The sequence below is a fragment of the Camelina sativa genome, chromosome 9, assembly GCF_000633955.1.
Source record: "Camelina sativa cultivar DH55 chromosome 9, Cs, whole genome shotgun sequence".
Lineage (NCBI taxonomy): Eukaryota > Viridiplantae > Streptophyta > Magnoliopsida > Brassicales > Brassicaceae > Camelina > Camelina sativa.
Window position 1 is genome coordinate 24,595,129 of NC_025693.1, and position 14,306 is coordinate 24,609,434.

Here is a 14,306-nt window from a genome sequence, read left to right on the forward strand (position 1 = left end):
TACAGTGGCTAAGTCTATGTTAAAAGCATCATGGGTGTCGGGTTCGAGTCCTCAAGCAGACTTTAGCCAAATTTAATTCTATTTCGGTTTGTTAATGGGCAGTTTTGCTTTAGGCAGCAAATATATTCGGTCCGGCCAACAAACCAAACCAACACCTTACACCCCAGAGCGCATTAGTTGTGAAAAGTACCAAACCAAGTCATGAGAAGGGAGTCTCCTTGGGGACTCAAAACGCTTCCCGCTCTCTGACTTCTTGAGAAAGGCTCCATCAATGACGACACTCGGGATCCTCAAAGTTGTAGTATGCAGTCGTGAGTTCCTTTCTTTTCAGAGTATATAAATCGAGGCTTGATAAGCGAGTATTAGTATGATTGCCACATTGATGTCTCTAGACGGGTTCCTCATCCACCTCAGTCCATCCTGAAACAATAGCGGAGGGAGGGATATATAACCCTTGCCCTTGACTTTGAGTAAAAATATTTCCACACCTCCGCCATGAACCTACAGTCAAAGAATAAATGTTGTTTGGTCTCATCATGCAGCCCACATAAAAGGCACACCGAGGGAACCGCCTCTCCCCATCTAATGAGCCTGTCTCTCTTGCTCAACCTGTGTCTTGCCACTAGCCAAGTAATGAAAACGTGTTTTGGAAAAGAGAAGAACAAGTTTTGGTTCATAATAATGTAGGCCTGGGCATTCGGTTTAAACGGGTTAAACGGTTCGGTTTAATCGGTTTTTTGAAATTTCGGTTATCTAAAAATCTTACCGAAATAACCCGAATTAAATTTCGGTTCGGGTTATTCGGTAATCGGGTTATTCGGGTCGGTTTTCGAGTTTTAAATCAATTCCAAATTGAACCGATATATTTTCTATTTCGGTTAATATTAACCGAAATACACCAAAATAAAGTTAATGGGCTCAAAAAAAACAAATCTAAATACAAACTGGTTAGAAACCCAATTAACAAAATTTTACAATAAACAAAATGACAGGCCCAGCACATTAACAATTAGGGTTTTCGATACATTGCTCATGGTGAGCCAGCGGCAGGAACGGCGACGGCGATGCGAACCACGATGACAGCAAAGGCGACGGTAAACTTCCCTTTCTATCTTCGAGATGAGATCCAATTGTTGGACTGGAAGGACAAGGTCATGCTATAGTCCACAGGCGCAAACTACAGATCTACGAAAGAAAAAGAGAAGTAAATCACAAACTGAATCAATAAATCACTAACTGAATCAATAAATGACACAATAAGAGAGGTTCGAGACCATGTGAGATGCATACCTTGGGTGCCAATTCTTCGGCTATGTAATCGGGTTGGACGTGAGTCTGCTCAATATCCATTTGTGGTACAAGAAGAACAAAGAAGAAGGATTGAAACGATGGCTTCAAGTGGTAAGAAGAACAAAGAAGAGGAAGTAAAAGGAGGAGGAAGAAGAGGGTTTCTTTGTGAAGAGAGGCGGAAGAGATTAGAAAACATAGATGCTTTAAAAAATATAGGGTTTTGTCTTTTATATGGTGTTTCCTTTAACCGAGAAAACCGATCGGTTATCGTCTGCCGAACCGAACCGAACCGATAACCGAACTCTAATTATAAATCCGCCGATCGGTTTATAACAGTAAATCGGTTCGGTACCGAAAACCGAAATCGTCGGTTTATTCGGTTCAGTTTAAACGATTTTGGCCGATTGCCCAGGCCTAGATATACTAACTTAGTAGTGTAATTATTGTTCTTGGGTTACTTGTTGCTCTCCAATGTAGAATCTGATTATATCGATAATGATTCGACTAGTCGGTCCAAGAATAAAATTTTAGACAAGGCATAGCGAATAGCAAAAAAAAGGAAGAAGCTAATTATAGAATTTAAAGTCCAAGACAAGAAGCGCCAACCATTTTAACCTCTCACAAATAGCAAGCAATTTTTAACCAACCAAGTTAAAGTTTAATAACCAAAACGAAACGTGACGGCCATCAAAAAAATAAAAAAGAGAGAACAAAAAAATTGTTTGTTTTTCTCTCTTGATTGAGAGAAAAACAAAATATAGTAACGAAAACAAAAACTTTTCTTTATAACTGATCTTCCACACTTTTGATTCTCTGTTTCGCTTCGGTGGAATCAGAGAATCGCTTCAAGTTACGAGGCAACTACGTTTTGTGCTCTTGAATATATATTCGTAAAACGGAGAAGAAGCATTGCAAGTGGTAAAGTATTTTCTGATGAACTTTGTAGTATAATTTTTAATCATTTGATATAAATAAAATAAAAACTAAGTAAAAAAAAAAAGAAGGTATTTGTAGAGAAATGGGAGTGTCTCAAACCGACGGAAGAATGGAAGGTTGGCTTTACACCATCCGACATAACCGTTTTGGCCTTCAATTTTCCCGTAAACGCTATTTCTTGCTTGTCGACAACACCCTTACAAGCTTTAAATCTGTTCCATCTGATCACAATGAGGTTTGTTTCCTTTTTCTTTTTGATTTTTTAAAAAATATTTTCATTCGTTTCGTGGGATATATACATTTTGTTTATGTCTAATGATTGCGTAAAGATGTAACGTCTACATAATTTAGTAAACGAAGGAGTCATTCGATGAAGGGAAAACCAGAAACTTAATGTTCTTATGGTTTTGTTTCTGTGTAGGAACCTGACAGAAGAGCATCTTTAGATTGTTGTATTCGTGTCACTGACAATGGAAGAGAAAGTTTCCATAGGAAGGTACTGATTTTTAGATACTAATTAAGATGAATCTACAATTTCTGTATTTTGCAGAAGTTTATTGATTAGTATTTTTCTTAATGGTGTTGTTTCAGATCCTTTTCATATTCACGCTTTACAACACTTCAAACCACTTGGATCAACTTAAGGTTTGTTTGGCAAGTTTTGTCTATTACATCGTCTCCAGCTTCTGTTTGTCGTAATAATCCAGTTAGGTCTTTTTTGTTTCTGAACTTGAACAGTTGGGAGCAAGTAGTCCTGAAGAAGCAGCCAAATGGATCCGATCATTACAAGATGCTTCACAAAAGGTTTTAAAACGCTCCTTCATGTTGATCTATAGATATATAAGATTTGAGAGACTCTTATATATACATTGAATGTTATGTTTCTATAGGGGTTTCCGCTTCCGGATTGCGAATTTGTATCCCATGCTGAGAAGGGACTCGTGAAGCTTGATGTATCAAAGAGGTCACGCCGCAAAATTTCTGTGGACTGGACAAATTATTCATCGACGAATCACTCATCGACGAATTACTCGTCATCATCATTGAATGTCGAAACGGTAGCATCTGATGTCATTGCACCTTCTCCATGGAAAATCTTCGGATGCCAAAACGGTAAGAAAATACCATCTTTCTTGCGACTCAAGAAACCGCTGGCCTTACCGAGCTTTTTTAAATTTCAGGTTTACGCCTTTTCAAAGAAGCTAAAGACTGGGATTCCCGCGGAAGGGTAATGTTTATTTCCTCATAAGGTGAATCATAATTTGTTTCTGACTTATCTAATTTAGCTGAAACCTCTTGCAGCATTGGGAAGATCATGCCGCAATAATGGCGGTTGGGGTCATTGAAGGTACCTCAGAGGATATTTTCAATACGTTAATGTCTCTCGGTCCGTTAAGATCAGAGTAAGCTCTATTACTTTTAAGAACTTGTCCTATTAGATAGAGTCTGATCACTTACTGCGTTTCCATGTCGGCCACTATAGATGCTTTAACTCGCTAGATTCATATGGTTTTCGTCTTAGGGTTTACATGGTTAATTATGATAAATATATTAAGAGATTGAAAGTTTGGTGGATTTCTTGCAGATGGGACTTCTGTTTCTACAAAGGCAGTGTGGTGGAGCATCTTGATGGACACACAGATATAATCAATCTGCAGTTATATAGTGATTGGCTGCCATGGGGCCTGAATCGAAGAGACTTATTGCTGCGACGCTACTGGCGAAGAGAAGAAGATGGAACATATGGTATGATATTTCTTGATAAGGTTCTTGGGTTTTCTTGATTCGTTGAGTTTTAGGGTTTATAACCTTCTTCACTTTGAATATCACAGTGATACTTTGCCACTCTGTCTATCACAAGAAGTGCCCACCAAAGAAGGGATACGTTCGTGCTTGTGTCAAAAGTAAAGTTTCTTACTTCAAATCCTAATTTGGTTTTTCATTAGAATGCCTTATCAAAAGTTACAAGGGGTCTAAATAGAATCTATGGGACATCAAAATGTAGGTGGTGGTTACGTGGTGACTCCAGTGAACAAAGGGAAACATTCACTAGTGAAGCATATGGTAGCCATTGACTGGAGAAGCTGGAACTTATACATGAGGCCATCTTCTGCAAGATCCATAACCATCCGTGTGGTTGAGAGGGTTGCAGCGTTACGCGAAATGTTTAAAGCGAGACAAGGACACAGCTTCTCTGAGTTCGTGTCAGGGGAGTTCATGGTAACCAAACCCTGCTTGCCCAAAATCAACACTTATCCCCTTAAAACAGAGGCCAAAGACGTATATCAAGAGACTATGAAGGCTGATGAAATGGATAAACCTTCTTCAGCACGCAATAGTTTGATGGACCTAAATGATGCTTCTGATGAGTTTTTCGACGTTCCTGAGCCCAACGAGTCCACAGAGTTTGATAGCTTTATTGATACCTCTCCTTACACTCAAGGACATCAGGTAATTTTCTGCTTAACCCCTTTTGCTTGTAGTCTGTAGATCAAACTAATTTCAAAGTTGTATGTGTGTGTTATATATAGCTCAAGATACCAACACCATCTGGTATTGTCAAGAAACTTCAAGATCTAGCCATTAATAAGAAAGGCTATATGGACTTACAAGAGGTGGGTTTGGAAGAAAATAACACATTCTTCTATGGAGCCACACTTCAAAAAGACTCAAGTCTCACTCTGCCTTGTACTTGGTCTACCGCGGACCCATCCACATTCTTGATTCGCGGGGACAGTTATCTAGAAGATCGTCAAAAGGTAATCCATTTTCTAGCTATATAAATGTGTGATTGCGCTTCTTATTGAATCTTAAATGCTCATTCAACATATATGATGATGATGATGATGTTGGTACTTATCAAACGATAGGTTAAGGCCAATGGCACATTGATGCAAATGATTGGAGCAGACTGGATAAGTTCGGATAAGCGTGAAGATGATCTTGGTGGACGACTAGGTGGTCTAGTTCAGGAATATGCAGCAAAAGGCAGTCCAGAATTTTTCTTCATTGTAAACATGCAGGTGAATAAAGAGCTTCTATGCTAAAGAATCATTGATTTTATAAAAGTCAAGAGACTTAAAACTAATAGAAAATGTATAAATCAGGTCCCTGGTTCGGCAATGTACAGTCTAGCATTGTACTATATGCTGAAAACTCCATTGGAAGAGCATCCTTTGTTACAGAGTTTTGTGAATGGTGATGATGCTTATCGCAACTCGCGCTTTAAACTAATCCCTCATATCTCAAAAGGTTCATGGATTGTGAAACAAAGTGTTGGCAAGAAGGCTTGCCTGGTTGGTCAGGCGCTTGAAGTTCGTTACACCCGCGGCAAGAACTACTTAGAGGTAAAACAACATGAATCAAAATCACAGTATATGTACTAATCCGGTTACAACACCATAATGCTTTTGTTTCTTCGGATCAGCTTGGTGTTGATGTTGGGTCTTCAACTGTTGCAAGAGGTGTAACCAATCTTGTTCTTGGATATCTCAACAACTTGGTTATAGAAATGGCGTTTTTGATACAGGTAACCAAAACAGAACAATGTTTTTTAAGTTTTAATAAGATGTTTTGTTCTGTTTATGGATCACATAATGATCGCTTTCAACACGAATCATGCAGGCAAATACAGCAGAGGAACTACCAGAACTGTTAATAGGAACATGTCGACTCAACTATCTTGATGTCTCAAAGTCTGTAAAAGAAAGATGAGACATCCCTAAGAACAAAAAATATGGGCAGGAGCAGAGGACGTTTTCGACTTTTGTTTCTTTGAAAAAGCTGTGTTTCTTTTACCTTTTCATGTCAACTCGTATAGAAAAGGATCAGTAGTTTGATTCCCTGCGGTGTCTGATCCAATGTTGAATAAATAAACTTGTTGATAAGATTGAAAACTCCACAAGAGCGCTTCATTTCAGTATTATGCAGATATAAGAAAACAGAGGAAGAAGTTACTTGCGCAACAGTTAACAGCTCTTCCTTTGATTGATCGTTAAACCCTACTACATTGTAATAGGTTTTTATACAAAATACAATCACGTAGCTTAGACGTAAGTGGTCCGATCGAAGTGTACGATTCTTTTTTCTTTCTCAATTTGACAAGAGTGTAATAAGAAAATATATATAAAGTTTAAATTGATATTGGAAGTCTGGGACTACATACCCATATTATTATAGAGTGAGTGACTGTGATTAATGAATAAGAAACTGTGGGGTTGAATAGCGTTGCGTGCCTCCGAAAGCAAAGGAGGTCTCTTTCAATGGGATACAGGTTTCTCCGGTTCATTTGTCGGCACCGACACATCTCTAAACTATTCCTCTGTTTTGTTTTCCTAGTTTATTATTTATTTTTTCCCGTTTGCTTTTTATTTTCATTTTCTAAGTAAAAGAAACCATATTTGTTTTTCTATGTATATCCTTTCAGTCAAGATCTTTTTGACTATGTATCATCTTGTAATATTTCTGACAAAATTACATATTTTCTCTGTTTTTATTTTTATTTTTCTACAATTATACCATTTTTTACCAATCGTGTGTATATACAAGTTCGTACGGTTTTCAAGTTTAGCATTACAACATGTATCTCTTTTTTTTTATGCATGTTGTTCAATCATCATTTCATTTTCAACATTTTACTGATCAATGATCTATCATCATCCACAACCGCCAGATTTAATGTAGCATACATTCACTCCAAGCAGTGACGGATGATTCCACCTCTTCCATGCATCATAATTTTTTGCGTCCGAAAGTAGCAAGAAGTTCGTCTCCGGACACTAAACTCTAAACATGCTATGAAGAAATCAATTTAGTCATTTGGTCAACCACAACTCATATAACGTTGAAATGACTCACCAGCACAGATTTACATACCCAAAAAGAAAAAGCGAAAAAAGCGCGTCCGTTATTACTTATTACCGGTAATCCCAAATACAAAGTATTCACATTTCAAATGAATCAAACGAAGGCTCAAAGAAAGCATATAAATAAGATGTGAACATATTAACTACGTGTTGAAAAAAACACCAAGACAAACCTCGTAGAATAGCGCTAGCTAGTGGATATATAATTGTACTACAATGCAAGTGTCCAAAAAAAAAAAAAATCACAAGACTGAATTGCTGACAAACTGCTTTAAATTGGTGAGTAAAACCTGTTTGTGTTACTTTTGCTTTGCTGTTTTGTTCGCTTATTTGTCACCTAAATTCATCAAATTGGTAACCAAGAGAGAGTCGACATTGCTGAAAAGAGTTTGTTGTTTTTTGTTTTATTTCATGTTTTCATGATTATCTGTTTTGCACGTGATATATCATACAAGTACCGATTTCAGAAGTTCGATACGTACTCGACTCAACACTATTAAGCGTTGTCAACGATTTATATTTTCTTTTCACGTCGAGCTGAGGTTCGCCCATAGGCTCTTTTTTTTTTATCAATTGGTTGATTTTTTTTTTTTGTTTCTCGAATTTTTGGTGTCATTTTCAAACGTGCTCTCAACCTTTCAAATTATGAGAATATAGAAAGGAAAAAAAAAAGATAAATAATACATGTATGAAAATTTGATGACAGGTCATCTATATTTGTGATTATGTGGCGAAAGATTGTAAACTAACAATCTAACATCAAGTCAAATAGCTAGCTGTATCAGAAAATGGTGTAAGGAAAGTTCCATCACCGTCCTTCGCGAATGTTACATATGAATATCAACAGTGAGTCTTCTATTTCATGAATAAAAAACATTTAATCGAGTGAATTGTCTTCCGGTGACAATATATAGCGAGCAATGAACTGCTAATTCACTAGCAAAATTATTGAGCTCAATTGGTTTGATGTCAATCCATATGGGAAAGATCATGTTGATGGTTCGATTCTCCGTGTTTGTTTTTTCTTCTTTCGTAAATCAATATTTTTCATTTTTGTTTGACTACAGGTTGTACGATGCAGTCTCAAAAATATCGACGCATTTGAGATCTTCAAGTGTTTTTGAAAAGTATTGTGTGTTACATCTGAACATTTTTTATATTATACTGTATTATATCGAAACTAAACTAAATCGTCTAGTGATTTATACTAATGTCTTTACTGTGTATAACTATCAACATTTAGATCCCGATATTATATAAAAATAAAAAAATAATAATAAAGAAACGACATAAGGGCATGTTTATAGGAAGATCAGTTTAAGGTGTTCTTAGAGTATAAATATTGTGAAAATAATGTAAAATTAGTAGTTAAGAATTTTTGTTAAAAAGTTAGTTATTGGGAGAACATGTTTAAGATCTTAATATTTAATAATATAATATTTTTATAGAAATTCAAGAATGTTTAATAAATACATAGATTAATGTTTAATAAAAAATTTAAGAATGTTTAATACTATTTAATAATATAATGTTTATTAATATTCTTAAACATATTACAATTATAAAAATTTATAAAATAACATTTTAATTGCAAACTTATATAACTTTTACTAAAATTCAAAATACAATGCCATATTTTTATGAAACAAAAAAAAACATTGTAAATAAAATTTTTTTAAAAAACAAACAAACATATTACTTAATTAATTAAACAAGACAAACATTTTATTTAATTAATACATAGATTAATGTCCAAATTTATTCCATATATTCTCAACCAATCCAAGAGATACATGTCACACAAGATCAGACCCAAGAACAATTCTAGAATAAGATCAATGAGTCTGATCTTAAATCCACTATTCAATTATTTTCATTTTTAAAGAGCCTAAGAACACTTCATCTGATCTCCCTATAAACATTGGCCTAACAGTGATCCCGGCTGACTGTAATAATTTTACCTTTTATCGAGTTTGATTATCTGAAACTAAACTTTCGAGTAAAAGTAATTGGCAGAGTCTTATCTTCTTAAGTTAATAAACCCAAGTTGAAGGGACTATATAACTAAACAACTTTTCTATAGAAAAATTGATTTTGGTCTAGACCAACAAAAAAAATACAAATGTAAGTATTTTGGTGTCTTTAGTTCAAATACCATGTGAAGAATTGCTGACAAACTGCTTTATACAAAAAAAAAAAAAATTGAGAGAGGTTCATGAATAGTCCAAATCACATCAAAATAAATGAATATATACAAATCGGATAATAAAAAAAAAGTTGTGTATTCCAAAACAAAAAAAGCAGTGCATGTGGATATGATGATAGAGTATTAGTGCAATAATTCATAACCGAATCGATCCGTTGATCCTAGGACTTTGTTTTGGAGTAGAAGAGAGACATGTCGTCGTATTCAATATTCATTCATTCGTACCCCCCCGATCGAGTGAGTGAGTGAGTCGCTTCCTCTCTCTCCCTTCTCCAAAGGAGAGGAGCTAGTAGAGAGCTCGCACACTACTAGGACCCACAACGTCACATGATCTAACGTGGAGATTGTTGGACACGTGTTAGATGCTAATTCGTTTCCACTTAGAAATATTCATTTGTCAGAAGTAAGAGAACCGATCCCGAGGCAAAACCACGTGATTGCTTGAATGATTTTTTCAAATTGCTCGCATTCTCTATTAATCTCCTACTTTTAGTTTAGTTAAATTAGTTTAATATAATCGACCTAAACAAGTTTTTTTTTAAAAATGAGCGTGGAGACAATCCCAATCGTATCTTCTCACGTATTTTAGACAAAGAGTGGGTCCTAAAGAAAACATGGGCACTTACTTGCTCGCAAGTCACCACCCGCGCCCTCTTCTTCTTCTCACCTGTTCTCTCTGTGTGCACATGCTTAATCCCCTCCACCGACTAGATACGCATACGGTCCGCGCGCATAAATCGTATATTATACGTTATCAAAATAATTATACGGTCAACCGTACGTAATAATGATTAATTTACTACCTCCTACTCCGCCAACATTTCTGTATCATCGATCATCATCATTAATTATTACTATAGCTAACTATATAAATAAATTATGTGTCACGGATTTGTTGTATTACTCTTGTGATATTAGATCCATAGAGGTGGCAAATTTAAGTGTGTGATATGGACACATTTAAGTTGTAACTTTTATTTAGTCATCATGTGTACTTGTTGAGATCATTAGAAAGTAATCTTTTGAGGTTTTTAGCCTTTTCCTAATACAAAGCGTAAAATTATGCTAATATAATAGTTTAGGGTTTTATAGTTCTTTCAGTAAATCTGGATTTATTATTTTTTCTATTTTTTTATATGATGAATATATTCCGGTTTAAAGCAAAAGTCTTACCAAACTCATATATGGCGTTTTCGTATATAAAAAAAATATACGTACATATGCGTTTGAGTTATTTTATTGGAACCTAAAACTTTATTTGGTTAATGAAACTAAGGTTTCCTGTACAAATCTACTCGTTTTAATCAATATTTGTTGAGATGTCTTAATCAATTTAAGTTTAATGATCGAAGACACACATAAGGGAGTACCTTTTCTTTTTATGCCGGAAGTTATACGAACATTTTTGGCCCCAACCATAGGCGAGCTTCAACATTTTTGATAGCATAATAAGCATGACACTGAATAAAAAAACACTTAATACTACATTATTTTGCTATAATGCATGAAGTGATCTCAACATACAACCATTGACGAGATACGATATATACATAACATATTATTATAAAAAAGTAACACCTTCGTATAGCTTTTTGTCATTTGGAGAGTAATGGGGAGAGAAGTCTTTCAGAAGAAAGTGATCGTGTATGGAGTGATGTCCAAGTTAGTTACTGCAAATCTACACTAAAAAAGGAAGAAAAAAAAAATAAAAGAAAAGAAAGTGAAAAAAGTAGAGCCTTAGAAAATCAGCATTAAATTAAATAGGTAGATCATGTGTTTTATTTAAAATTTTGTATTTCTTTAGGAAAGAGTGTGTTTGAAGTAAGGAAGCTAAGGGTATGGTTGAAGTTAGTCTAAAAAAATGGTGATATAGGATAATCTCAAAGAAAAACTCATTAGATATGTCTAAGAATGTGGAGTTCTTTGGATTTGAATTCATTGTGTCTTCGATTTTTGGTGACTGCATGCAGTGTTGTTCTCCACAAACTTATTATATTAATTTTTTGTTTTAAATTGTTAACCTATTAAGTTTATCCGATTATTTTCATAATTTGTTGTATCATCATTGTTCAGTAAGACTAAGAGACTTAGAAAAAAATTCTTATGATGATATCTACCAGAAAAATATGATTAGATCAATTTATAATCACTTTATTCATTTTCAAGATAGCTTAACAAGAAAATGATCAACTCTTCTTTATATATAGGGTTTAATTTAGGTTCATCTATATACTGCCTGACTTTTTTAGCTAACTATAATGAAAACAAAGTAAAAACTAAACAACTAAATTTAATTTGTTAAAACTTCACTGATATGCTTAATTAGTGATTAAGTTAATATAATTAGGAAATATTTAAGGCCATAGTCAGATATAAAAGAAATATTTGCCACTTGAGCATACAAACATCGTCCGAGGGGCAAATATTCATGATAAAACTATTTTATTTGGTTCAAAACTCACAAGGAAGTTTTTTTTGTGCTCGATGGGTTGTACTTATTCTAACAAAATGCTGCAAGATGCTAATGGGAAGAGCACTACATTTTATGATTATAAGAACATAAAATATTCTAGGTCTGGGCATTCGGAGTAAACCGAACCGAGAAAACCGAAAAATTTGGTTATCGGCGCCGATTGTGAGAGAAAAGTCAAACTGATCGGCGGAATTATTTTGGTAGTTCGGTTACTGATTCGGTTCGGTTCGGAACAGATTTTAAAGATGATAATCGAACCGAATAACCCGAACCGAAATTTAATTCAGTTTAATTCGGCAGCTTTTTTTAATAACCGAGAATTTGAAAAACCGAAAAAACCGAACCGATTAACCCGAAAAAACCGATTGCCCAGGCCTAAAATATTCCAATCGCGAAATCTAGTACACTAAGAAATAATATAAAACTAAGAAGCTTTACTTTTTTTGTAGTAAAACAAAGAAAGATAGAGAGTGGAGTCATGTTTCCTTAAGCCTATGAGTAATAGACTTTTATGTAATTTGACAAGAAAAAAATGGTAACATACTAACATGTATTTGAGAAAAAGTCTATACATACTTTTACTTTGCAACACGTAGTCTATCTAAGGCACGGCCTAAAAAGGCTCTAAAACAATGGGAAGAAAACTAACAAAAAAAAAAAAAAGAAAGAATAAAATCAGATAAACAAAACAATAATAATAAAACTGGAATTACATGTACGCGTAAACGTCGTATATATTTTTTTTCCTTCGTGCCATTTCACCTTCCCATTATCTCATTGACTTTTCTTATTCATATACGGTAGGAGCAAAACCATGACTAGAGAACTCTACAAGAATTATACGCGTTAAAAATCTTAGTATTAACTTTTATCTTAAGAAATAAGAATCCGTATTTACTTCTAATTACGTCAACTCTTTACTTAAATAACAAATTTTCTCTTTTTGGGTCAAGAAATTGAACCTAGAAGCATGGGATAAATGAGCTTTGTTGATATAGATGAGAGAAGGTGAAGGTGATGTATGTAAAACTTTAATTTAAACGAATTTTTTTGCTTTAATGAGATTTTACTTAAAACCATTGCTTTTCTTAAAACAAAAACAACTTTTGGTACAGCTAAGCAAGGTTTGTGAATAAATCATCTTTGGTAAAGTCTCAATGAGAAATGGAACCCACATGAGGGGAGAGGTGTGAGATTATGATATTTTTTATAAAAAAATAAAATAAAATTATGAAATGTTTATTTTGGAGAGAGAGAGAGAGAGAGAGGAGGAAAGAGACTTCCACATGAAGACAGGGTAAGGAATGGTAAAATACAGCTAGCAAAAGAAGAAGAGAGAGAGAGAGAGAAGAAGAGTTTCTCACACCTAACTCTTTATAATAATAAGAGAGAAGCCATTGCTCTCTCCATTACTCAAACCCCCCCCCCCTATATTTTTCCCAATCAATCACTCTTCACTTCTCCCCACTCCTACTCCTTTTTTTTCCTTTCTAAGCAATCTCTCTCTCTCTCTCTCTCTCTCTCTCTCTCTCTCTCTCTCTTCTTATATTCTCAAATTTGATACCTTTTCTCTCTCTCTCTCTCTCTCTCTTCTCATACGATCTGCACAGCACTAAGAACAGAGGTTTGATTTCCTCCTCCTCCTTCTCATTGTTCATTTTGGCTTTTGCTTTTGTTTTGTAGAATTCTCGGAATTGTAATGGATTTTTTAGGAATCTTGATGTTTTTTTGCATAATTCAAGAAGTGTCGGTGGAGCCATTTTCTTTCTAACCAATCTTGAATTTAACACTCTGTTTTTGTAACTGAAGTTTTTTGTAGTGTTACTTTTTTTTTTTTTTTTATCCTTCATTTTCACACAACAAATTCTAGAAGAAAAGATAACCCAAGAATGCTTAATTAACGGTGTTTCTTTTGACTTTTTAGGACCCTTTAAGTCTATTTTTGATTGAATTTGTATATACAGAATGGTCCTCATTATTACTATTAAGCAAAAAAAAAAAAAAATCAGAAAAGGTGGGCCAAAGCATGTTTATTTTTCAAAATTTTTGATTTTTAAGGTGGTTCCAAAATTTGGTTCAAATTTTCAAAACTTTTCAGACATAAACATAACTCATTAGAAACTTCTCCTGTTCAAACTCTTGTCATTTTCCTCTATCTCTCTCTCTCTCTCTCTCTCTCTCTATATATCTCATTCATTCACATATTAAAGCCCATCTCCTCATTATTTTTTATATATCAATTTGTTTCTTCTCCCTCCAGCTAAGGTTTGCAGCAATAATTGTAAGACGAAGATGATTGGACAAAGCTTCCCTGAGGATCTTGATTGTGGCAACTTCTTTGACAACATGGATGACCTCATGGATTTCCCCGGTGGAGATATCGATGTCGGTTTCGGCATAGGTGACTCCGACTCTTTCCCTACCATCTGGACCTCTCATCAGGACACCTGGCCCGCCGCTTCCGACCCTCTCTTCTCTTCCAACACCACCACCAACTCCGATTCATCCCCTGAGCTCTATGTTCCGGTTAGTCCTT

General features: G+C 34.8%; 2 protein-coding genes across 4 annotated transcripts in view; both read left to right on the forward strand.

The window, feature by feature from the left end:
• On the forward strand, positions 1,996 to 6,327 carry LOC104712084 (protein ENHANCED DISEASE RESISTANCE 2-like). 3 transcript variants are annotated; one of them, XM_010428897.1, is made up of 16 exons: positions 1,996 to 2,208; positions 2,292 to 2,461; positions 2,648 to 2,722; positions 2,818 to 2,871; positions 2,965 to 3,030; positions 3,117 to 3,339; positions 3,408 to 3,454; positions 3,529 to 3,629; positions 3,812 to 3,972; positions 4,059 to 4,130; positions 4,232 to 4,677; positions 4,758 to 4,985; positions 5,097 to 5,249; positions 5,334 to 5,573; positions 5,654 to 5,755; positions 5,851 to 6,327. In XM_010428897.1, exons 2-16 carry the CDS (start codon positions 2,309 to 2,311, stop codon positions 5,938 to 5,940), a joined length of 2,211 nt encoding a protein of 736 aa, XP_010427199.1. In that variant the 5' UTR covers positions 1,996 to 2,208; positions 2,292 to 2,308; the 3' UTR covers positions 5,941 to 6,327. The 3 variants fall into 3 exon arrangements, with proteins under 3 accessions (XP_010427199.1, XP_019085712.1, XP_010427200.1); XM_019230167.1 differs by having other exon boundaries at positions 2,295 to 2,461; XM_010428898.1 differs by having other exon boundaries at positions 2,305 to 2,461.
• The window catches only part of LOC104712085 (GATA transcription factor 8-like), a 3,452-nt gene continuing 2,301 nt past the window's right edge, over positions 13,156 to 14,306 (forward strand). Inside the window, exons 1-2 of the mRNA XM_010428900.2 lie at positions 13,156 to 13,394; positions 14,031 to 14,296. Of these exons, the coding sequence (XP_010427202.1) occupies positions 14,063 to 14,296 (234 nt within the window). The 5' untranslated portion in view covers positions 13,156 to 13,394; positions 14,031 to 14,062. The remainder of the gene's footprint in view (positions 13,395 to 14,030; positions 14,297 to 14,306) is intronic.

Coding starts and splice junctions, on each gene's coding strand:
- LOC104712084 (XM_010428897.1), top strand. CDS start 2,309: ATGGGAGTGTCTCAAACCGACGGAAGAATGGAAGGTTGGCTTTACACC. Junction 2,723..2,817: donor GAGAAAGTTTCCATAGGAAG/GTACTGATTTTT, acceptor GTGTTGTTTCAG/ATCCTTTTCATATTCACGCT. Junction 3,630..3,811: donor CTCGGTCCGTTAAGATCAGA/GTAAGCTCTATT, acceptor GATTTCTTGCAG/ATGGGACTTCTGTTTCTACA.